Source organism: Esox lucius, chromosome 4 (genome assembly GCF_011004845.1).
Source record: "Esox lucius isolate fEsoLuc1 chromosome 4, fEsoLuc1.pri, whole genome shotgun sequence".
Classification (NCBI taxonomy): Eukaryota; Metazoa; Chordata; class Actinopteri; order Esociformes; family Esocidae; genus Esox; species Esox lucius.
In genome coordinates this window covers 24,850,214-24,874,367 of record NC_047572.1, presented here as the reverse complement: position 1 = coordinate 24,874,367, position 24,154 = coordinate 24,850,214, and the positions used below count along the sequence as shown (strand labels likewise).

The window sequence follows — 24,154 nt, the reverse complement described above, 5'->3', positions numbered from 1 at the left end:
GTTTTACCACAGCGGCCTGATCCTAGGATCCATGTTCTGTGACTTGTTATTGCTAAGAATTTAATTGAAACCATGACAAAATTATCCAGTAGAAAATATTTATTGATCTTCATCAACAAGCCGGTACTGCTGCTCAAAAATCACATTCATAATTTGTACTGACTGTTAAAGTAAAATGTAGCATTTTAGCTTAAAGGTTTGATTTGACTTAAATTACATTTCTTCAAACATACATACAAACACTAATATCCACAGAAATCCTGTTTTTTCCCAATGGCAAGAAAATTGACCAGGGCTCTAGTCCAGAACAATCTCTTTCAAACAACGACTGCAAATAACGGACTCCTCACTCTGGTAATAACTTCAATTTGAAGCAATGAAATATTATAAATCAAATATAAAATGCCAGTGTGATGAAACAAGATTAAGTGTACATTATATTTTAGATTTAGCTGATTTAGGTTAGAAAATGGTCTCGCTAGCAGAAACAAAACATTTGATTAAGCGATGAACAAACAAGCCCGAGACAAAAGTAAATCAACATGTAAAACGTCATCCTCTACCGAGAACCACTAGACCTAGCAAAGGAATCACAGGCGGGGTGAATACTTTCGGAAACCTTGTTGACTGTAATGAAAAAGACTTAGAAAAGACACAGGAGGTTAAAAGACCACACAAATGGGCACAGACGGGGCCTGCATCCCAAATAGCACCCACGTCACAATGTAGTGCACTACTTTGGTCAAGGGACAATTAGTCTAAGTTAAAACATACCTGAAGAGGGTGCTATATAGGGAAAATGGTGTGGTTGGGACACAGACCCTTAAAAGGAGGAAATGGTAGGGAGCGGTGGCACTACCTCAAATCCTAATCTTAATCATTAGTGGAGAACATGCCAACTGGACCCCAGACCACGTACCAGTGGAAGATCTGACTTGCTAGGCCGTAGCTTCAGTAGGAATGTAGTATTGGAACTGAAACTATTCATGTATGTCGCTAAACCAGCCAGGTGTAAACATAACTGGAACCCCTTAGTCCTTTGTGGAGGCATGACCCAGTCTCTTGCATGTGAAAGACAGGCTAGGCTGAGATCTTGTGCAGCTCGTTTGGTGAAGCATGGTGCTTGGATCCCCTTTGGACTGCGGGGATCCAAAGGCTTCACTTTAAAGGGTCTCCTAAATGGTATATAATTATTATCGCTACACCACAGACGACCTGCATGTGAACATTTCGGGGTGTTGTTAAGATCCGACCCAAAGCCATTTTCTATCGCTTGCGCAAGACAATCTCAACCAATCCCAGCTCTAGAATCAAACATTATTTTATAGTATTTGAAACAATACATGTGCTGAATTATACCCTAATTCCTTTATAGGACAGTACTTTGGACAAGGCCCTTGGGGAATAGGGTAGGAAATAAACGTTCCGTCAGTACCAGCGCTAGATCAGACAAACTGCTGTTTCTTCTGAGCCTGTGAGGCCAGGTCTTTGGCCTTCTCTTTAGCTGCCAGTGCAGTCTCCCTGGCCCTATCTGTGGCATGCTCCGCCAGTGTCCTGGATGGGGTCTCACCTGCGAGAGACAGACATGGAGAGAGTGACAGAAACAAGACAGTGAGAACATGGTGGTCAGAACATGAGTGAGATCGTAAGGACAGCTAGCGCTGCAAAAGTCTTGGAATTTCAGGTTACTGTGATTGGCTGGGTCAATGCACTAAGTCACTGGCATCAATCGGTCCTTCGGTCAGTATCAGCACGCTGAGGGGTACAGGGGCCGTGCTTAGAGATCTAAATTTCACTGGCACCACTCTGCCCTAGTCTTCTCCACCAGTAGCAGCAGCCATAGCACCACTAACTAACATGAAAAACGCCAGCTATTTGATTATTCATTTGTACATAAAAATACGTTTTCATTACTGTCACAACCAAGACCAAATATTGTCCTCCTCTATCAAATCCTCTGAGTAACTTGTTGCTAATACATTTTCAAGCAAATCTGTTTTGAACCCCTGGGCCCTCCCTCATGGAAAGATTTATTACATCTAATTACAGATTACTGTTCCCTATTATTGAAGGCTCAGCACCAAGTGTAACAAAGACCTGGATTGAATCTAAAGCATAATAAATAATGATTAACCTGGACTAACAGCCCTCTCACCTTGCATTTTGGCCAGGACATATTCAAAACCTTTCATGGTCTTTGTAACACTGGTCTTGAAACGGGCCAATCCAAACTCCTGCAATACGAACAAAGATGAGTGATGATGAAGGATAATTAATAAAAGACTCTGACCACATCAACTACCCGTTGGAGGTTTTCCCACTCCCCCAGCCCGGTAGATCACTTTCCAGTCCAAAGGCTATTTGTGTGTGGCAAACTGCTTCCGAAATGGATCTTAATTTGCTTGAAATAATCTTAACTCTGTCGCTTGTCAAATTGATAGACGTGTTTTTTCTCTTTATCTTTGGCACACATGCTCAGGGATTTGAGTCTCTCTAACCCAGCGCATTTCAGACACCAACAGCATGATTTGAACTAAACAGGGTTAGGTAATGGTCAAACTGGTAAACCCAAATAGCTTTATCCTTTGGTTAGCTAAGTTTTATCCTGCCCTTTCTACTGCTGACTGCGTTGTGCATGCACAAGCAACATTGACAGACACAAAGACAAATACACACCTGTACAGCTCTGGAGAGCCCATAAAGGTTGGATGAGATCCAAGCTTCCCTGTTAATCTCCGTCCAGCTAGGGTTATCAGGGTTCATTCTGTACTCACAACGCTCCTCAACCGACTGAACGGGAACCAGACATAACCACAGGTTATTCAGAATGCAGTAAATTATATATAGACCAGCGAATCTGAAGAGCAATTTAACACCTGGGTACAAGACTAGAGAATAAAAATATGTGTTTTATACAACAACTTGAACAGACATTTTAGTCATTTGGCAGACCCTCTTCAACTTCAGTCTGGACTTTACCAATGGCGAGCCATAACAGTCACGATTCAAATCCCAGTGGGTTCCACATACCATCATGCGTGCGTGGCTGATGTTCCATGTGAGCGTGGTCATTGTTCGGGCCTGGGGATCCACAATGGAATCCTCAATGATGTAAGCTAGTCTCGCCATAGTAACAGGTAGGTACTTCTCCATCCAGCGAGGGGCACGGTTTGTTTTGGTCAGCAGTCGTCGTGAGACCAGACAGTTACCATGGGTTACCTCCCGGAAAATGATGTCCTCCGTCAGAACATGGTTACTGGAGGGAAGTGATGGTTGATTAGTGTATGGCAGACACAGTAACTGAGTACTGACGAAATTGTGGGTGAAAACAGGCAGAATAATGGTGTCATCATTTGGCTATGCATCTTAGTGTGTTGACTGCCTAAAGCACATTGCGTGGATTTATGCTAGCCTTTCCTTGTTTAGATACAAGCCAGAACGCACATGAAGCTTTTGTTGCTCAGGATGCACAGTTTAAATTCATGAATTTGGAAAATGCTAATAATGCTAATTCCAGGCTGGGACAGAGGTGAACAATGGCTTCTCTACGGGCCTTCAAGAATAACTCAAGGTGAGTGTTATTTCACCCAAATGTGGATCCAGGATGAACTTCCCCTTTAAGAGCAGTGACAGCGAAATCATTAACACATGTCACTTGACTTCACAGGGTCCCAGACTTGGCCGATGCAAACTGCTGAAAACCCCAGTGAGAAGGCAGAAGGCATATTTGTTTGGTGATGTGCGGTGCCCTCGAAAATATTGCATGAAAAGCCATAACCAAACATGGGTGTTGATGTTAATCGTTCTACTTCCCATCTGCAGCAGCACGTTGCCTGATAGTGATAATTAGCTGACCAAGCAGGTCACTGGTGCATGAGACAAGAGGGACAACATCCTTGTTGGATTTGTTTTGGGGTGGTACCACCAAATCTTCAGATTTCATACTTTTTTGGGGCACTGCTCCATGATGCAAACGACACCCATACCATCACAACCGCCGAGAAAGATATACAGTAAACTATAATCTGTTGCCAAAACAGGCAGTTACTGTCAAGAGTACATATCTCACACGCATTTCCGGTGCTACTCCCTAAGAAGCAATGTCACTGTTTGAATTACTATACCTAGTCGTTATAACTGTGTATGTGGTGTTGAGTAGTGTAGGCCTTTCACAGCTTTAATAAACTTCTTAATACCACTGGGAATGCAATGTAATACCAATTTTGAGGTCCAGTTGCACAACTAACCTCTTGTTTTTTGGGCAGGCTCTTACTCCACAAGCAAGGTAACTTCCTTACCTGTAGGGATTGGGGTATCGCTGCCAGAAAGCCATGCAGACTTGGTCCCAAGAACTTCTCAGAAGCCCCACGCAAGCAAAGTATTTCACCATTGTTCCCAGAAAAAAGATTATCTTCGTTGCCTTGGCAAATACCTGTTAGAAGATTAGAAGTGACTAAATTGATGAATTGGCAAGACATTTTTTTGTTCATCTTGGATAACTTGAAATTAAGATCTCAGCAAAAATGTCAGCTAATTATGGTTCCTAATGAATTAATGGTGTTCCTAAGGCGCTGGTCTTTATTATAACATGAAATGAGTATAACAATCATTTGTTTATTTGTAACATAATGTAATTATATTACCTGAACTATTATACAATGCACGATCGCCAAAATAAAACCACTTGAAAGAATACACTTCATAGTGGTTTCCTGCCCTTCAAATGACAGCTGTCAATCAAATGACGTCAAGAAGTGTGAACGTGCTACATTTAAATCGTAGGTTTTCAAACCTCAAGGAACCCCAAACGTTTCAAAATTTGGTGGCCTTAAACAAGCACAACTGCACAATTCTTTAATCAAGGTCTTGATGACTAAGTCAGGTGTACTCGTTCTGGAATAGATCACATAAACGGAATGGCTCAGACTTCCTGGGAATTCTTTAACACTGCACCTCTCTATGATTTAAAGTTAAGTTGACAAGCAAACGTTTTATCCGTCCAAAATATACATAACTGTTTCCATGTCTCTGGACATATAACATTGCTAGTTCCGCATTGTTAATGAAAGTTTGACAAAACCTGAAAATGGTCACGTACACAAGTACCCCGAGTCCCTCGTGCCACGTTAGCTTACAAGCTAAAATTACGAGTAAGATAGCTAGCTTAGCATAGGGTGGGATTTAACGCCTTCAATTACTTAATTCGACATATTTTCATCCGAGAACAAGATTCACGTATCTTTCCACTAGAAAGCGACTTACCTCTATGGCAATAACATTTACGACGGATATATGTGCATTTTCTACCACTACTTCTCGGAAGACTATACCTTCCAGCTACATGCCAGATTGGTTAGGTGCGGACCAATGACTGTATGTCTGTCACTGCGATCCCGAAGGTCAAGAACAACGATATCCGGTGCGAGCAGACCAAAACCCACTTCTGCGTATACAAAGAAGAACCGCCAGGGGGCAGTGTATGACCGTGTCACCGAAGATTCCAAACTTAGCTTAGGCCAGGAGTCGAGCTCAGCCCTATCTTCCAAGATTCAGTGTTATTACTTAAAACGGTCGTTGTCCCAATACATAATTCGACAACATTGCTGGTTATAGAGCTCATAAACATTTAATCCAAAAAGCCATTGTTGTACCTATTTCATGTCTGGAGCCGAAAGTTGTCAATATGGGTTTGAGAAAAATTTAGCTCTTTCATTTCTTGGACCATGAGTCCTTTTTTAAACTGTTGATTCAATCCCTGGATTTTGAATGGCTAAAAGCTGTGTTATATCAGACCAAATAACAAATTATATATTTGTTTTATATTCCACAGCTAAAGACTGTGTCCATGCTCTCCAAGTTTTATTTGCATGTGAAGAAATGCCTACGCCAAAGATAGGGGCACATGCCTGGCCAAGATCAGCCACCATGGTGAGAGCAAAAAAGTTAACAAGAAGTTTAGTAGTTCTATGAAGAGCCATTGTCAGACAATCCAGTAGGGATAACTTGCTTTAAGTTAAGCCAAAATTAACTTTCATCCAGCCCTATTGATCTTTGGCTCACGTCTTTTCTTTCATTGAAAATTAACAGAAGGCGATGTTTCTCCACAGGGCCTCCTGATATGTTGCGTAAAAATAGATGGCTCAGGCTATTTTTTATTATTTTTATGTTAGATTTATAACTAATAATGAAGTAAATTAACTATTGTTCATTTCACTGACTATTGTGAACATTTCCTTTACCACAACAATGGTTTTATGAAACCATAATTCTAATTGAGGAAAATTGATAAGGCTGAAGATTTACATGGGCATATACATTTCAGATTGTCAATCATTCACAGTGTTTGGAAGATCCAGTGCTGCAGTTCAGTTTCCTGGCTCTGGCTAATTAAAGCTTTAGGACCATTACTGTACCATAAAACAATGAGTCAGGATCAAAGGTCACAATCCTTCTCTCAGTCATAATAAACCTAACCTCTTTTACTGGATGGACTTTATTTGAGAAGAAAATGTTCCCTCCTTGACTTATCTCAAACCATGTGGGATGTTGGCTAACAGTTAGGAAAATGTTTATTTAAACTGGACTTTATTGTTGAGGTTGTAGAGCTGATGTGTTTGTCTTCCAAAATGTCTGAATCCTTATCTCTCCAAAGAGTATCCTAAATAATTTTTTTGGGCTTTCTTATACTTAATGAAAAGCTTGAAATTTCACATTGTGCCATGCAAGAGGTTGATTTTAAATATCAACAACTGGAGCATCGTGAGAGATGTAGAACTAGCTGAGCATCGTGAAAGAGGTAAAACTAGCTGAGCATCATGAAAGATGTAAAACTAGCTGAGCATCGTGAAAGATTTAAAACTAGCTGAGCATTGTGACAAATGTATCAGTGGTGTACAATCGTAAAAAACGTAACACTAGCTGAGCATCCTGTCAGATGTCACATTCGCTGTGTGAGCATCATGACAGATATATCAGTGACCGACCATTGTGACTGAGGTAAAAAAAACGTAACACTAGCTGAGCATTGTGACTGACGTAACACAATCTGAGCATTGTGACAGATGTAATATTAGCTGAGCATCATGACAGATGTAACGCAATCAGACCGTTGTGAAAAATGTAACACCAGCTGAGCATTGTGACAGATGTAACTCTAGCTGAACATTGTAATGGATGTAACACTAGCTGAGCATTGTGACCGATGTAACACAAGCTGAGCAGTGTAACGGATGTATCAGTGGTTGTCCATAGTGACAGATGCAACATTAGTTGAGCATTGTGACGTATGTATCAGTAGCTGAGCATTGTGACATGTAACATTTGCTGTGCAGCGTGACTCTTTGCCCATGCCCATGCCCAAGCTGCCTGAGGGCGTTACTACAGCATGATAAGACCAGGAAATCCATGCTAATGTTGTCTTCCCCACTCGGGTTGATGCTGTTCTTCCCAGCAACACCTCATCAAAGTGGGACAGTTGATGCTTAACCCAAGACTGTTGTGGTTAGCTTGGTGCTACTTCAGCGTGGCGCTGGTCTTTTAGAAACCCTTACATTATCCTATCTTAAGGTAAATGCACAACAGTGTGGGTCTGAATAAGAACGTCTTTTAAATGACAAAACTGTTAATCTGGTCCTATTAGAGCAGAACACCACATTTAAACACCAGATGTCTTCTTACCTGTGACAGATGTCCTTCACATCAACAATTGACTAGCGCGTTTGTTTGTCCCTTGTGGCCTGGTGCTCACAGATCTGTGCTGTCCTACTAAACATGGCACATACCCAGTATATTCTTTGTCTTTCCCAAACGACTTCTGGTTGATATTTTCCCTTACTGTTTCTTATCTGCACTAATTCCCGGCACCTCTAGCAGATGGTGTATGAGGTGAGCTTTACCGCCTCACTAATTTAACTGCTTTGGGTGCCTAGAAAAGCGCTATACAAGTCAAATTATTATTAATTAGAATACAGCACATCAATAAACAAAGGCTTACTTGTACCGTATGACATTCAAATCGTATTCATGTTTGCAACATAAGTGGATCCAACTAGATGTGTGAGATTTCCCACAGTGACTCTCGCTATTTACACATCATAAGTGGCATAGCAGCGACACACTGGCTGATGTACGGCGTACATCCTGTTGTGACCCATAGAGTGCTGACTTGTCTCTGAATCCTAAACAGCACTCTTTTCTGGTGCACTTCTTTTGACCAAGCCCATTGTGCCCGGGTTAAATATCAGGTATTAAGTAGGGAATAGGTTTCCGTTTGGAACACAGGACGTTTCACAGTGAACAGCACACACGCTTTACTCTGCTGCCAGTAATATTGTACTCTACTTTGACTTGCAATCCTCTCCAACTAAAGAGGTTGTGAAAAATCAAACTTTGTCGCTTGGAGGGTGGTGACATTGTCATAGTAAAAATAAAAATAAATAAAGATCCACATGCCACTGATTCTGATTGGCTGAAACTGTACCCTATCCGCTAAGTAGTACCCACAGAACCACTGGGGCTTGATGGACCTGCTGATAGGGCTCTGGTCAAAAGTAGGACACCATTTGTACCGTTTTGGAAGCAGCCACTGATTAAACAAATGTTAATTATTTTATTTATGTTAATGACTGTTGTCGCACTGTATCCTGTTGTTACATTCAGTTTAATAAGTTCTGTTACAATCAAAGTTAACAGCTTAATCAACACATCTTAACATTCATTTGACAACAGTAGTCTATTATGCACATACAGCAACAGACACATTAAAGTAGCAGCACATTAAACAGTTAACATGCAATGCCTTCTCTTCACTGAGCTTTCACAGTCCGTCAGTAATCTCAAGGTAAGGACATTCAAGTCAGGCGTTTGCAGTTTCTCCTCAACCCCTTTAAAGTTCTTGTAATGTCTAGATATTAGTCCTTAAAGAAGGCGATGATATTTTCCTGGTATTGACCAAATGCTCTGACAACGACAATATAACTAGGGTCCGGAGTTCTTCCTGCTCAATTTTCATCATCTATACCTCTTTGGTCTGCAATGTGTACTCCAATGCAAATATTCTGTTTTATATACAGTAAAGGCTATATTATTGAGTTGCCTGATTCCAAGGGAACAGTGTAGGCCACTCAGTTAAGAGCCGGAGCGCACGATGCAATTACAATTTAAATGTTAATTGGTGCATTTCAACCTATTATTTTGTGAGGCTCAGCCGTTAGGTACCATTGAGTATTGCGGTTTGCCTGAACTTCACTGTTGCCATGGTTACCCGATGGATAATCAGTCTGAAACATGTCGCCTGAGAAAATACATAATTGTCTCATCAAGTCAGAATGTTGAATACAATCATATTTAAAAGTACTTTATCAGTTGTCTGTCCTGTCTGTGCTTTGGCCCATTGGCGGAAAAATTTCTACGACTAATTATTTGTAACAGTAACCTGAATTTTCAGTTGCTCTGTATATTGCTCTCTCTGCATCTATTCCTGGTTTATCTTTTTTAACTCACGAGGTGTTGCCAGTGATGCAGAATATTTTAACATTTTAACATTTTGACTAAGAAAATTCCAGACCAATCAGTGGTAATTACCCCTTGGGTTGTTTTGACAAGGTCTTGTGTTGAAAATGCAAACCAGAAATAGAAACAGCATCACTTTATGCAGGTCAGCATGGGTGAAGCACTCAAGAATCGTTACAAATTCTTCTCTACCCCTCATTTCGTCAAACACTAGTATGTGCTTCAAATAAGAAAACAGAAGTTATCAATTAATTGACCTATGCACCCTTAATTGTGCTTACTACAGAAAGATGGACAGGGCTACAGAGTCTAACAATGACTATTACATTCTCGCTGGAGTGGGACATGAGAAGAAGGAAGTACAGCTTCTGGACAGAATTAAGAGACCACTGCACCTTTTTCTTTCCTTCCCAAAAAAGTTGAAAAGATAAGTTTTGAGTGAGGTACAGAACCGTCCAATTTGCAGTGGTCTCTTAATTTGAACCCTTCTGATCCTCACTCAAAACCTTCCTTTTCCAATTTTTTGGAAAGGAAAAAAAAGGTGCAGTGGTCTCTTAATTTTTTCCAGACCTGTATTTTTACTTGCTACAGTTACACATGGTTATGAGGGTAACAAAAGAACACATCCGGGGGCGTCCTGACTTCACCTAACAAAATGTTTTAGAAGCACACATATCAAAAGAGGGAGGAACCTACCTGAATTTGTAATTCTAAGTTTTACATTTTCCTAAAATATTAAATGTAGGTTTTCTTGATTGTCCACTCATCAGGCATTATGGCCCGGGCTTCCAAAACCACTTTATTCACCAAACCGTAGTTTTGGCAAACAGTTACACCCCTGTAGGGGAACAACAGCTGATTGTGAGGTCATCTAATTTATCTTTCTATCTATATTTTTTCTATCGTTCTATCTATATCTATTCTATCTTTCTATCTATCCCTGATGAGCTGCTTTAACAAGAATAAGTGCTCCAATTGAGCTTCCCTTTCTGTTGGCACTAATCTCCATCCATAACCCTGCCACTGTTGGGAGTTTAATCAATCAATCAATCAATCCAACAATCAGTAAAATCAGAATGCGCTCAGAGAGTTTCCTTCCCCTCCATTCCTAACATTCAGTGTTTTATTCCCTATGAACAAATATCAGCAATACCCCATCGCTCATTCAAGCCAACACTGAAAGAATATAAACATCCCAGTAAGTCAAATGAGGCTGTTTGACTACATGTAGGCTACTGTCTTGCTGTGCAATTGCAGACTCCAAGGTCACTGTTTGGCACTAATAGCAGACATGCATGTTTAATTTGAAAAAGAAAAAGACTAAAACCTCCCCACACCACTAAAAGAATGATTTATATTTTGCTGTTGCTCTGTCTTTAAGAAACAGCAGTTCCAACATAACCAAATCACACAACGAATGACAGGCTTTTTGTCACCATGAAAGGTGAACCTAGGACATTTTCCAGGCGTGGTTGTAACACTTGTTCACATGCGCAGAATTATAGCATTCATCAACAGAAACCTGCGTGTCTGGTTGGTTGCAGCAGTTTGATGAATCCCAATCATCTTTGGAACCCCTCTTGCGCCAGTATTTAGTGAGATATTTATGTACGGTTAATAAATCAGGCCACTGGTCTTGAACAAGCCCTCTGTGTAAATACTGTCTGGTTTAGTTTCACTTGTACATCAAGCTGTCTCAGGTTCCAGAAGCAGGCTTCTGTCCTATGGGCCATTCTGGCTTACTTTACACAAGCATGAAATTGGCTCCTGTGCTATGAGCCTTTCAATCCCAAACAAAGCTTACTTCTTTTTACAGCAGCCTCAGCTTCACTTTAAGTGGGCACAAACATCCCTTCATATTAAGGAAATCTCTAAGTGGCCGCTAATATCCCTTTATACCAGGGAAAACTCCCCTAGTCAACATTGTTGTGTAGCGTCTTTGATAAGTGCAGCAGTATGGATTGGTTTCCATTTTTTCCAATATGACCCCAAAAAGCAGCCTCGGATGGCTGTTCTATCAACCAATCAGACGGCTGTGGGAGGGTGTCCTCCGTTCCTTCCGTTCAGAGACATTCTCCGCAGAGACCTGGTCTTAAAGGATCCCTCTGGGTGAATACTGTCTGGTTTATTCTCACACCTGAACACCATGAGAAACCCGTTCCTGTAGTTTTTATTCATCCAGCCATAGAGGATCGGGTTGGCGAAGGTGGAGCACATGGCTACGATGTGAAAGAGGGTGTAGATCAGCTTGTACTGTTTAAGGCTGAGCACCAGGTCCAGGTCGCTGGCCAGCTGGAAGACGTGGAAGGGCAACCAGCAGGTTGCAAAGACTACAACAACCATAACCAACATCTTGGTAGTCTTCTTCCTGCGCTGGACGGCGTCAATGCGGCTCGCCGGGCTCACGTGGTTCTTGAGCTTCACCCAGATGCAGATGTAGGCGTAGCTGATGATAGCCAGCGGGACCACGTACTGCAGGAGGAGCATCGAGAGGCTGTAGATCACCCCGTCACGGTGACTGCCGTTGGGCCACTTCTCGGAGCAGACCGACATCCTCAGGTTGATGGACGGGATCTCCTCCTGGCGGTACTCCCTGAAGATGGCCAGCGGGCCGGCCAGCACGGCGGACAGCGTCCAGGTGAGCGCCATGATGAGGAGGCTGCTACGCCAGGTGAGTCGTTGGCCCAGGTGGAAAACGATGCACCTGTAGCGCTCCAGAGCGATGATGGTCAGCGTCAGGATTGACACGTGAACGCTCAGCGCCTGGGCGTAGGGGACCATGTGACACAGCACCGCGCCGAACTTCCACTCATCCAGCAACGTGTAAACCAGCGTGAACGGCAGGCACAGCGAGTTCACCAACAGGTCAGCCAAGGCCAGGTTAGCTATGAAGAAGTTAGTGACAGTCCTCATGTTCCTGAAGCGGATGATCATGTAGATGACAAGGGCGTTGCCGACAAGGCCTAGCAAGATGATCAGACAATAAGCTATGATTAGAGTCGCTTGGACCGCAACATGTTTTGTGATGTCAGTATGGAACCCTGGCCTGTCGGGGTAGCTGTCATTACCCAGCATGCCTTGCTGCCAGTGAGCGGAGATGGCGTCAGCGTTGCCTGGCGCTGTATCTACGTCGGCTGTGCTGTTGGAAGGGTTGTAGAGGTCAAGAGGGCTCATGTTGTCTTCAGGGAAGACGTTAGCCAGAACTGCTGATATCACTGGTGGGTCAGTCCAAATATAGTCTGTATAGTCCAGTACAGGTACCAGTGTCTCAGACCAAACTCTCCCTGGTCCAGTGCCTGACTGTCGGAAGCCCGGGGGGGTATGCTGTCTGGCCCGTCAGTCGGCAGGGAAGAACACTTCAGGATCCACACATGCAAGAATGGCCGCTTGTACTGGGCTTAACTGCTGACAGCACGGAGTCCAGTTAGTTCAGATGTGTTAATGTGTTCAGACCCGCTTTGCCTGGGTGGTACAACAGTGCAGAGCTGGGCCCCCGTCACTACTGGGCAGTCCAGAATCCTGCAGTGGGAGAAACAACACATGAGCCATTCAGTGATAACACAGAGGTCACAATGCAGGGGAAAGAAAATACTGAAATCAACGGAACTAAAACTAAAAGCCTGATATGGGCCGTGGTTGATAAACTAGGATAAGGTTTTGTAAGCTGTGTCTGGTGGAGTCTAGAGCTACCTCGAGAAGGTTCTGAGATAGCGATGACTCCTTAATATACATCCTGACATGTATCATTATTCATCTAATTGTCTGGTCTTTCTCTCTGTCTGAGTGCATTTCTTGCTTTTGGTCCTCTCTCTCTCACTTCCCCTTGCTCTCACTCTCCAGTCCCATCTTTCTTTCTCTCTCCGTCTTGTCTTTGTCAGTCTTTCTCAACTTTCCCTTATTTCTCCAACCCTTTCTCTCCCTAACCTCTCTCTCTCTCTTCTTTCATCCCTGTCTAGTTTGTCTTCGTCTACCTTTCCCTCTCCTCCCCATTATATTTCTCCCTCTCTGGGTACCTATAATATCTCTGGGTACCCATAATATAATATAATGGTCTAGGTTTCCAGCTTCTAATTAATAGAGGTTTATTTAATCAATGAGCTTCTTCTTAAGTTCCCTACTGTGTGTGTGTGTGTGTGTATTTATAATACATGACCATTGGACATCCCTTTTATCTTTCTATACATGTGTGTTTAAAGAGTGTGTGTGTGTATGTGTTTATAAATCTCTATGTGTTTATATGAGAGAAGAGAGATAGACTGAGGCCCAGAGGACCCTGTTTACTGGCTCCGTTTCCTACGTATCCAAACACTAAACCAGGACACTGTCATGACAGGAGTGCTGCAGCAGTGCCACCGGTAACTTTCCTAGAATTCCCAGGTCCAGAGATCTGGCATCCTATAACCAGGATTTATGGAGGGGCAGGGAAGGTAGTCATTCAGTTCAGTGCTTCTCAACTGTTTTTGCCTCAGGACCAAAAGCAAACTATTTATAACCAGTAGGCCCGTTGCAATTTTCTTTGTTGAAATACTATACATAAATTGGTCTGTAGTCACAGTAAATGTAGCAAACGTATTAGACAAGAGAACAAGAACAGCTGCACCTATTGCAATTGAAGAATGTTGGCAAGCTCGCTTATATGAGGCTGGGAAACCTGCACTCGCTACAGTATATTGAAAATACTGTGATTATAGAAAAACCTTTCTGCATAGAATGAATTGCAGCCACCAAAGCGAGAGTCCCAAGTTGGTAATATTTAGGTCCTTTTATCAGTAATAGAGCATGTGAAGGTTAATGTGAGGACTGTGTGGCCTAACCATTAATAAGATATACATAGGTCATTTAACCTTCAAGAATATATGCTCTCATGGCCCCACACTATATGAAACCACAAAATAATATTTTCCCTTAACAAAAAACACAAAATGAATTATTCAACTCAACAGAATGCAGCTTAAATAAAATCCGTTTTCAACAGAAACTAAGATTGGAGACATAATCCAGAAATTAGGATTAACCCATTTGACCCATTAGATGAATCACAGGTATGGTACATACAAAATAATTACAAGTGACCCAGTGCCAGTATTTAATTCCTCAGAACACTCATATGAACTTAAAATCGGGATCACCTTCATCACAACGGAATTAACAACCAGACAAATGTTCAGTTATAACCAGGTTCAGTGGTTCGAACCGAGTTCACTGTTTAATGTGGCAACCAGGAAAATGTAGGTGCCAACCAGGAAAACGAATGTGTCAACAAGAAAGATTAATGCGCCAACCATTAAGACTAATGCGACAACTAGAAAGATTAATGCGACAACTAGAAAGTGTAATGCTAAAACGAATGTGTGAAGGAACGTCAAGTCGAAGACTAGCCGTGTGCCATTTGGCGCACTTTCCCCTATGTAGCGAGCCTTCTTTGACACGACACACTGGACAGAAAAAGTGCACCGTACAGAGCATAAGTGTGCTAGAAAGGATGTGGCGTCTGGTGAAGACAAACCTCCGGCGCGGTGGCTAATTAGCATCTATTCATTTCCATTCAGATTGCACCACATGCATTCTGGGCCCACATGAGACTCATGGTGATGACATAATGACTTGCTGGATTTGTGCTCTTAGCAAATGTTGTTTTCACATTACAATACATTACAGTCACACTATTCCGACCGATACTCCCCCATGGCTACTGAGGTCTAATGTTGAAGCCTCGCTCGTTGTGCATTACAGTGGAAAGAGCGGTGACGTGGGAAGTCTGATCCTGTAAGTTAACACTTGTTGGATGGAGAGTAGCGCAGTGGTAGTTCCCGACATTTACCAGTGAGTTCAAACACTTTCCAAGTCAGCTGTCAGGCCAAAACACAGCATGCGCATGTGTTGTTCATAACAGCAGGAGATTCGTGTTGCTAATGTGAATCAAACATTGTGTTTACATATGTTAATGTTATTTCAAATACATTTTGTTCAAGAAAATGTACGTAGTATCAATAGGCTGATAGTGACACTCTCCTCCTGGCAGGTAGCTGCCTGATATCAGATAACTATATAGAAGAGAAACATTTAACACAAATATGTAAATAATTTTTTTTAAAGATATATACAAACCACAGGCTTGATTGATAGCTACATAAACACTCTCTAAATTGATAACTGACTCCTATTGTGCACCAGACGAATGGAGTAGCCCACAATCTCTGCTTCACCTACAAGTATTAGAGTCCCTGAATGAGAACACATCCCTGTTCCGGGGAGTCAGAGGGGCCATTTAGGCCTGGGTTTCCGGACTTCAGACTCCTGTCTTTTTGGTCCAGACCCCGGCGTTCTGATGGTCCATAATTACGACTATGACTGACAGCCTTTTATATAGACAAGGCCATTTTTACTGAGGACCTTCAGGACAATGTACAGGTTGGATGTGGGTTCTCTCAAATCACATTAGTGTGGGAAAAGCAATATAAACCAGATGACACTGCACTATTTTGACCCTGCTCTCCCTGCGTGGGGGGGTTGCATTCATAGACAGACAGTCCAATAATTACTTTAAGCAATTTATGAACTTAGACAAATTGTAGATATTTGTCGTTATTCCCCTTTAGGCCCCCAGTTTCTATAAAACCTCCAAACCTCTCTGGGGAGTGTGAATGTTTCCTGTAGGCTGCATCAAGCTATAGTGCCAATAGTATTGTAGGTTTTAAATATTTAATGTTATATCGATTGTTGCTGCTTGCCTTCTCAGTCAAGTCACTCTGGCATTTCATACTCAGATTTTCCTGGCTACTTAAAACAAAATGCAATATATTACAATAATAATCACAAAACACATCCTTCTGCTTCTGATTCAGGCTGTCAGGATTGTAAACTCACAATCCTCTTGCCGGCAGCTAGCTCAATAGCTAATGATGGTCAATTCAATTTACTCCCTGAATTGTGAGCAAGTTTGGGTCTTCTGGAAAAACAGAATCATTACTGGCTCAAACAATGTAAGATAAGTCTATGGCTCAAATGGCGCCCTGTCCTTTAAGTAGTGCACTACTTTGACCAGGGCAAGATAAACAAGTGCACAATATAAGGAATAAGGCGCCAGTTGGTCTCTGAAACTAGATTAGAGAATTGGATTGTTCTGAAATATGAGGAAAATTATGAAAAGGTTAAAAAGTGTGGATAAGAATGTATTGAAAATCTATTTGCAAGTTGAACAATCAACACTACCCATCAGCCAAATGGTTTTACCCTATATCCCCCAGGTACCGATTCTCTGAGTGACGGCCCTTTGAAATTGACTTGTGATCGTTAGGTTTGTATATTGGAAATGTTCCAAATTGGATTCCTCCTGGCCCAGTCCTCTGCCCACAATGATATCACACACACACACAACACACATAAACCTCTGCTAAATACAATACTACAAGTAAAATACTACCGATGAAGTATTATTGTAAATCTGTATTTCTGTCTTTATATCTTTCTGTCACTTTCTCTGTCTTCATCTCTATCTGTCTCTATCCCTTTGTTTATTTCAATCTGTCTCTCTCTCTCTATATATATATATCCCTTTCTCTGTGCCTTTATCTCTTCATCTTTGTATCTCTGTCCATGTCTATCTTTCTCTGCTTCTCTTTTCCCTCTGTCTGTCTGTCTGTCTGTCTGTCTCTGTCTTTCTTTTCTCTATCTGTTTTTTCTGTTGTTACTTTGTCTATCTGTCCTCTGTTTCCTCTCTGTCCCTGTCAGGTCTGCCTTTCTGTCCAGTCTCTATCTCAGTCCCTGTCTGGTCTGTCTCTCTGTCCCTGTCCGGTCTGTCTCTCAGTCCCTGTCCGGTCTGTCTCTCTGTCCCTGTCCGGTCTGTCTCCCTGTCCGGTCTGTCTCTCTGTCCCTGTCCGGTCTGTCTCTCTGTCCCTGTCCGGTCTGTCTCCCTGTCCGGTCTGTCTCTCTGTCCCTGTCCGGTCTGTCTCCCTGTCTGGTCTGTCTCCCTGTCCCTGTCTGGTCTGTCTCTCTGTCCCTGTCTGGTCTGTCTTTCTGTCCATGTCTGGTCTGTCTCTCTGTCCATGTCTGATCTGTCTCTCTGTCCCTGTCTGGGCTGTTTCCCTGTCTGGTCTGTGTCTCTGTCCCTGTCCGGTCTGTCTCTCTGTCCCTGTCTTGTCTGTCTCTCTGTCCCTGTCCGGTCTGTCTCTCTGTCCCTGTCTGGTCTGTCTTTCTGTCCATGTCTGGTCTGTCTCTCTGTCCATGTCTGATCTGTCTCTCTGTCCCTGTCTGGGCTGTTTCCCTGTCTGGTCTGTCTCTCTGTCCCTGTCCGGTCTGTCTCTCTGTCCCTGTCTGGTCTGTCTCTCTGTCCCTGTCCGGTCTGTCTCTCTGTCCCTGTCTGGTCTGTCTCTCTGTCCATGTCTGATCTGTCTCTCTGTCCCTGTCTGGGCTGTCCATCTGTCTCACTGTCTAATTAATCCCAACACTTTCTTCAAAAGGTTCTTTGAGGAAGCACTTAAAAGGGTTTCTTTGAAGAACCCTTTTAAGAACTTTAACACATTCAAAAATTTTCTGCACAGAATATACAGAGATTCAATTTCAAGAATCACCTAAACATCCTCCAGGAACCCTTTTTAGAGTGTAGTGTAAATGTGTAAACCTTATTCTAACCCTAACCTTAACCTTCGCATGCAGTTGTTTATCAACTGGAAGTTTATTTAAATATTGTTGAAAGTTTGTTGATTATATTACTATCTATAAAACATCTCCAGATGGAAATTGGGACTCTCAAAATAAAGTCTAGCAATGTGTGAAAGTATCTGAATATTGTATTTAAACAAATTCAAATAGTATTGAAAAGCTGAAAGCTATTGAGTAACATCTATTATTTCTGGGTTGTGTGGTTGCCCCACCTCACCATCTCAACATGATTGCACTGAACTGTGAGTGACTCTGGGTTAGAGGGTCTTCTACATTGTAAATGTATTGGATCCCAGGGCCTGCAAGGTGCAGTGGCACCAATGTATCTCCCTGATTGCTCTGTGCCCTCTCTTCCTCTGCCATTACCCTGTCTCTCTCCTCTTCACTGCCATCCAACCCAGGCAGCATGCCGAATGGCACCCTATTCCCTTCCTGGTGCCCTACCAGGGCCCTGGACACATTTAGTGCACTACATAGAGCATAGGGAGTCATTTGGGATACAAGGTGTAACTGCGCCGGCAGAGAGGCGATTGAGATTATCCTCTGTGAACGGCTGATGAATGACTAGGACTGCCATTCGGCGCTGTGTGACACGCACACTGGCATGTGGGTTCCTTGTGTGTCAGACAGATAAACATCACGCTTTATATGTCCTCCATAATGTCACAGGTAAAGGGCACATTCATCGCCGTCTAAACTGTTAAAACAACTGGGATAAAAACAACCAAATTTGGGTTATTTGGTAAAAAGTAGACCGAAAACATGCTGGGTTATTTTAGTCCAGCCTGTTGGGTTGGATCTGCCAAATGTGAGTTCATTTAATGTTTGTTGTCTTATTTGTATGCTTGTTTTTTATACGCTGTAACACCAAGCTGGTAATGAGACATAGGTCTCAAACTTATTTTTCTTTATATTCATATACTAGACCCAACCTTTCCCTTCCCTTCTCAACAATCGGGTCTTCTTTTTTTTTTTTTTATAAATATTGAGGTGAATATTAAACTGTAGCGCAACATAGGATGAGGAATCGAGATATTAACGAGGAGGATTCTGTTGTGTTATGGGGGTAAAAGGCATGGGCTTCTATTCTCTGGGCAGTACATACTGTGGTGGGAAGTAGTGGACTCACTAGAAAATAGGGTGTCATTTGGTACATTAATGAAACATGCTGTAGTTTCAGATAATCCACTGTATTACCAAATGATTAAATTGCAGTAAGTTAATAAGGATCTCTATTTTTGTTTTATTCCTTTATTTTTTTTTACCAACATCTCTAATTAGAGGAAAGGGTAGAAGGGAAATATATCAAATTAACTAAATGGATGTGAAATGAATTACACAAAGTAATGTTATCTGATAGAACATCAATTAAAAAAGCAAATGTCAAAGCTTTTGGAACATCTGACTCCGCAGGCATGGTTCCACCCAGGTCTACAGCTCTGGATCGCTGCTGACCGGAGATACATCATACAGCGACAGACACATGGGCAAACAATGGAATTGTGAAGTTTTGACCTTATGTTGTGATTCTAGATGCAATGTTCTGTAGATATGGGTGTAGGTTTAGGCGGCTGAATTGTTGGAGTTTATTGAAGTAGTATGACTTAAGTGGCCAACAGTATTGCTCCAGTTTGAGACACATATCTTACTGTACTTGATTTAACAGCAATTTACTGAATATAAAAGCTAATAAAAAAAACAACTATGCTGCTTGAGTGCCAGGTGGCAGGACTTAGTGTTTGTAGGAAGATTGATTGACAAGAGGAGAAAATAAACACATATCTCTGAAATGGACATAAAAAGCAACTAATTTGTATTCCAAAATGTTGCCTCCTCTTCTGACATGAATTGTGCACATAGCAAGTTGGATTTCATTTTGATTCATTGTGCAACCCTAAGTTACGAATACACACACAAACACACACACACACACACACACAAAGACACAGACACAAACCTATACACACAACAGTTCCAGCTAGTGACTGTGAGTGTTTTTCAGCCAGGACATCCTTTAGACAGAGAGAACACCACTGTCTAAAAGGTCATCTCCGTGGAGACAGACAAGAAACGGGGACTCTGCTGGGGATCCCTCTTTTGGAGGATTTTTTTAAAACGTGGACTGAAGGACAGAAGGACATGTGATTGGCCTATTGGACATGTGACAGCGCCACAAAATATCCCCTGATACATTAGTGCACTTCGTCTAGCCACTTCATCTGAAGAAACAGAATTCCATTTGGGATGCATTTGTTCTCCTAACCTTTGGATTTTGCACAACATCTTTAACAGCAACCACAGAATAATCTCTAAAGTTGTTGTTAGGTTTCCAACAAATTTTATAACACAATAAACTGCCAAAATAAAACTCAATATAGGGCAAATGTTTGACACAAACATTTCATAACCATTAACACAACTGGACAGCTTTAGTTTCATTAAACATTACCTATGACCTAACAAATGTTCTGGGTATTTTCAAATAACCACATTTGTTTGTATAATTCTGATGTTGATAGCCCAGTTTAAACTTCCTGAGTACGTACATATATTGATATATATCAATTGATGCAGCCAGATTGGCTAGAGTTTGGGAATTAGCATCCATTACAGTAACCACACAGAACAAACTTGGAGTCATTAAACAATGAGTTTGTCAAAATCCCTTCAGAAACATTTAAAAGGGGGCAGGGGGCTGAGTGGGCCTCCAGAGCATCATCCTTCCAAACGACAACCTCCAGAAACCCATCTCTCCTACTACAGCCTCCAGAATGTATTCCTCATAACCAAAGGCTCCCTATTAAGCCCCTCAGAACCCTATTCCATCCTAGCTACAGCCTCCATGTTTAGGCTTTCCAGAACCGAATCAATTCTAATTACAGGCCCCAGAACCTAAAATCTCATAGCTACAGCTTCTAGAGCCTCCTCCTCTTAACAGCAGCCACCAGGTTAATCCTAACAGAACCTCATCCGTTCCAGCTACAGCCTTCAGATTAAATGCTCCCAGAAACAAAGCCCTTGTAATTTCAGGACCCAGAACCTTTTCGTTTCTACCTACATCCTCCAGAACCTCATCCCTCATAACTACAGCCTTCAAGTTAAATCCTTCCAGAAATGAATCCCTTCTAATTTCAGGACCCAGAACTTATTCGCTTCTAACTACACCCTCCAGAACCTCATCCTTCTTAACTACAGCCTTCAAGTTAAACTCTTACAGATTCTCATCCCTCTAGCTTCAGCCATGCATTTGGGGACCGACACATGAAAATGGAAATACAGAAGCAATGCAGACTGAAATACAGAGGAGACATGGAAATATGAAAGCAGACTCATCCATTGGAGTACTGCCTGTGTCTTGGTAACAGAAATAAAGGATGTGGATGAATATATTTTGATTTCGTGTTCAGTATTCCGTACTGAGCTGATTAACTGTTCAACAGCATTTAACATTATAAAGCAACATTATTTCCATCTCAGATCTGCTGACTCTGTGTAGTGTGTCATCTGAAATATGTTGATAGCAGATTAAGTGATTGAGACAGTGGATGGACAGAGGGACAGACAGACAAGAGTGGTTTGTCTGAAGTGCTTAGTGAGTGTCTCGAGGGCTTTCTAAAGAGCACGAATTTCGCTCAACCTATAACCTAACCTGCCATGAACCATCTAAACCAACAAAAGTGTTTTTTTTTGCTGTAAATCTTTTTACTAAAATGAAAAGAGAATTAGTCCTGCTCATGTGTAGACTAGCGATATGCAAATGTTATGATTTATATGTGACACAAGTGCAACTGTAAACTCGACGTCTTAGATACATATTAAAAAAAAGAATGACAGCATATTATTACTGACGATTTATGCGTAAATTCGTTATGCTTCCTGCGGTTAGCAACTACATTTGTGCTATTTACTATTCAATAATGTCTCCGTAGATTACAGTTCCAAATACAGGGCTTATATAGTTAATTCAGAATCTGTATGCTTATATCATGAAAAAATCTGTGCACAACGTTCCTGAAATAAGAGATGATAAAAGTGCGTTAATAAGCGACAGAAAGAACTTTTGATCCATAGCCTATTACGCGTGATAAATACCGTCACACTTTCAAAAAGTATTGATCCTGATATTATCAACAAGACAACCAAGAGTCATGTTTTAAAATATAAATCAGTTCTCAGTAATAGCTGTACATAATTAATCAAATATGCAAACATATTCAGTAAAATATATTAACACATTCAAAGACGTACCTTTCCTCTCTATCACTGGCTATAAAATTCCTTCGTATACGGATTATTTAATTGGATGTTTCATGGAACAAGTGAAAATCCTGAAGCTCCTGCGAAGCTCACAACCCAGCCGTATACAAAGAAGCGCACATATTGAGCTTTTCTCTCACCCCCAGTCTCTGTGCATGTGCCCAGTGCAAAGCTGTTTCTCCGCTCTTTCAGCGCGTCCCATGAGCAGTGCACGAGCAACGCACCGAACTAACGTAAACCCCTAGGGAACGTAATAGCCAGGGGGTAATATGAAGCGGATGGATGTTAATTTACTTCATAACACGAATATTCTATTTCGTATTGGTTTTAAACATGTGGGCTACCAAAGTAGGCTTTATTAATTTAAATGTCAATCTTCCATGTCGGACTGTGGTACCTGCATTTTAAAACGAACGCCCCCCCCCCTCCCAAAAACGTAGTTTGCATTGCCTAATGGAAATGGAAAATAGGCAAGGTATAACAAACAATAGTTTAAACTTCAATAATAAAAGTAATTTCGAAGTAGACATAACACACACATTCCCAAAGGGTAAAGGCCGTTTGAATCTCTCACTTCGTTTTATGTGTTTTCTATAATCAAATTCTGAGAAAGAAGAAGCAAAACGATGAACTGTTTTTCCTTCAGGGAAGCTGATGCACAGTAACATGATAAAAACAGACACTGTGCCTCTGGAACCATTCTGTTTCTTCTTCAGGTCACAGATCTGTATTGTTACAGTATCTATCATGGTGGAATAGTTTACCATGTTGGTTGGTTATTAGAACATGAACTGTGCCTTCAAAACAGGGTCATTTCTTGACCTGTGGTGCCTTCAAAACAGGGTCATAGCTCGACCTGTGGTGTCACCCAAGTCATTGTCTGTAATGTCACAGAAGTCACTAGACCGGTATGATAATAAGCAAAGGTGGTTGCTGGAAGGTCTTAAAGGATCATAAAGACATATTAATGCCCGTAAAAAGATAAAGATACATTTATAGGATGCATCTTACAGCCTGATGATCTATATAGTGCAGTACTTTAGACCTGAGCCCTATCAACCCAGATGAAAGGTACTGTACTATAAAGGAACTGAACAGGTAGAGTGCCATATGGGACCGGTATAGTTTCAACTGGTTCTGTTTTATTTGCCTATGAAGCATTTATATATTGGAACAAATTACACCTCCTAGAATATTTTTCGATATTTCTTGCAAGGTTTTTATTGCACGTAGGAATCAGAGGGGGACCAGTGAAGAGGAGACACAGAGGTTGAAGGGTGGCGACAGGTACAGGTTTTCGTCAGGGAGCAGTATAGGTGCCCACTCCTATTATATGTTTTATGTCCACAGTACACATACGTTATCTGCTAGCCTTACAATAGATCGGATGAGAATGTTGTGGAGTATAATGGCATTGATTGCATGGTCTAATGCAGTGTAATACCCAGGCAGTGGTGTCGGTCCTCCGGTGCTGTACAGAGATGTGCCAAGGGTGGGTTGCTGTAATGACAGACTGCAAAAGCAATACAGTTCACATTGATCGGGCCACGCAGCTATACTGTCTCCTCCGTAATTTGCACTTTCAATTAGGAACCGAGCCCATGACAACGCCAGCCCACAGGACATCAGTCAGGACTCCGTGTGGCAACATGGGGAGTCTGTGTCCCCAACACAGAGCACTATGCAGAGATTATAGAGCGATTTTAAGTGCATGAGTGTTGAACAG

The 24,154-nt window shown here is 41.8% G+C and overlaps 2 protein-coding genes across 2 annotated transcripts; both read right to left on the bottom strand.

The window, feature by feature from the left end:
- Positions 1–84: 84 nt before the first annotated feature.
- prelid1a (PRELI domain containing 1a) lies at positions 85–5,397 on the bottom strand. The gene is made up of 6 exons (XM_010898483.3): positions 5,263–5,397; positions 4,299–4,432; positions 3,031–3,256; positions 2,677–2,790; positions 2,156–2,234; positions 85–1,570 (listed from the first exon to the last, which is right to left on the bottom strand). The coding sequence occupies exons 2-6, from the start codon at positions 4,388–4,390 to the stop codon at positions 1,446–1,448; spliced, it is 636 nt and encodes a 211-aa protein (XP_010896785.1). The 5' UTR covers positions 4,391–4,432; positions 5,263–5,397; the 3' UTR covers positions 85–1,445.
- A 4,641-nt stretch (positions 5,398–10,038) lies between these two features.
- On the bottom strand, positions 10,039–22,568 carry npy7r (neuropeptide Y receptor Y7). The gene is made up of 2 exons (XM_010898482.3): positions 22,420–22,568; positions 10,039–13,029 (listed from the first exon to the last, which is right to left on the bottom strand). Exon 2 carries the CDS (start codon positions 12,682–12,684, stop codon positions 11,536–11,538), a length of 1,149 nt encoding a protein of 382 aa, XP_010896784.2. The 5' UTR covers positions 12,685–13,029; positions 22,420–22,568; the 3' UTR covers positions 10,039–11,535.
- Between the last annotated feature and the right edge of the window lie 1,586 nt (positions 22,569–24,154).

Bases quoted from the DNA above. Each gene is read 5' to 3' on its own strand.
- npy7r (XM_010898482.3), bottom strand. From the start codon at position 12,684: ATGAGCCCTCTTGACCTCTACAACCCTTCCAACAGCACAGCCGACGTA.
- prelid1a (XM_010898483.3), bottom strand. From the start codon at position 4,390: ATGGTGAAATACTTTGCTTGCGTGGGGCTTCTGAGAAGTTCTTGGGAC. The intron at 3,257-4,298 runs GTAAGGAAGTTA...ACTTCCCTCCAG, and splicing joins CGATACCCCAATCCCTACAG to TAACCATGTTCTGACGGAGG. The intron at 2,791-3,030 runs GTATGTGGAACC...GTTCCCGTTCAG, and splicing joins TCAGCCACGCACGCATGATG to TCGGTTGAGGAGCGTTGTGA.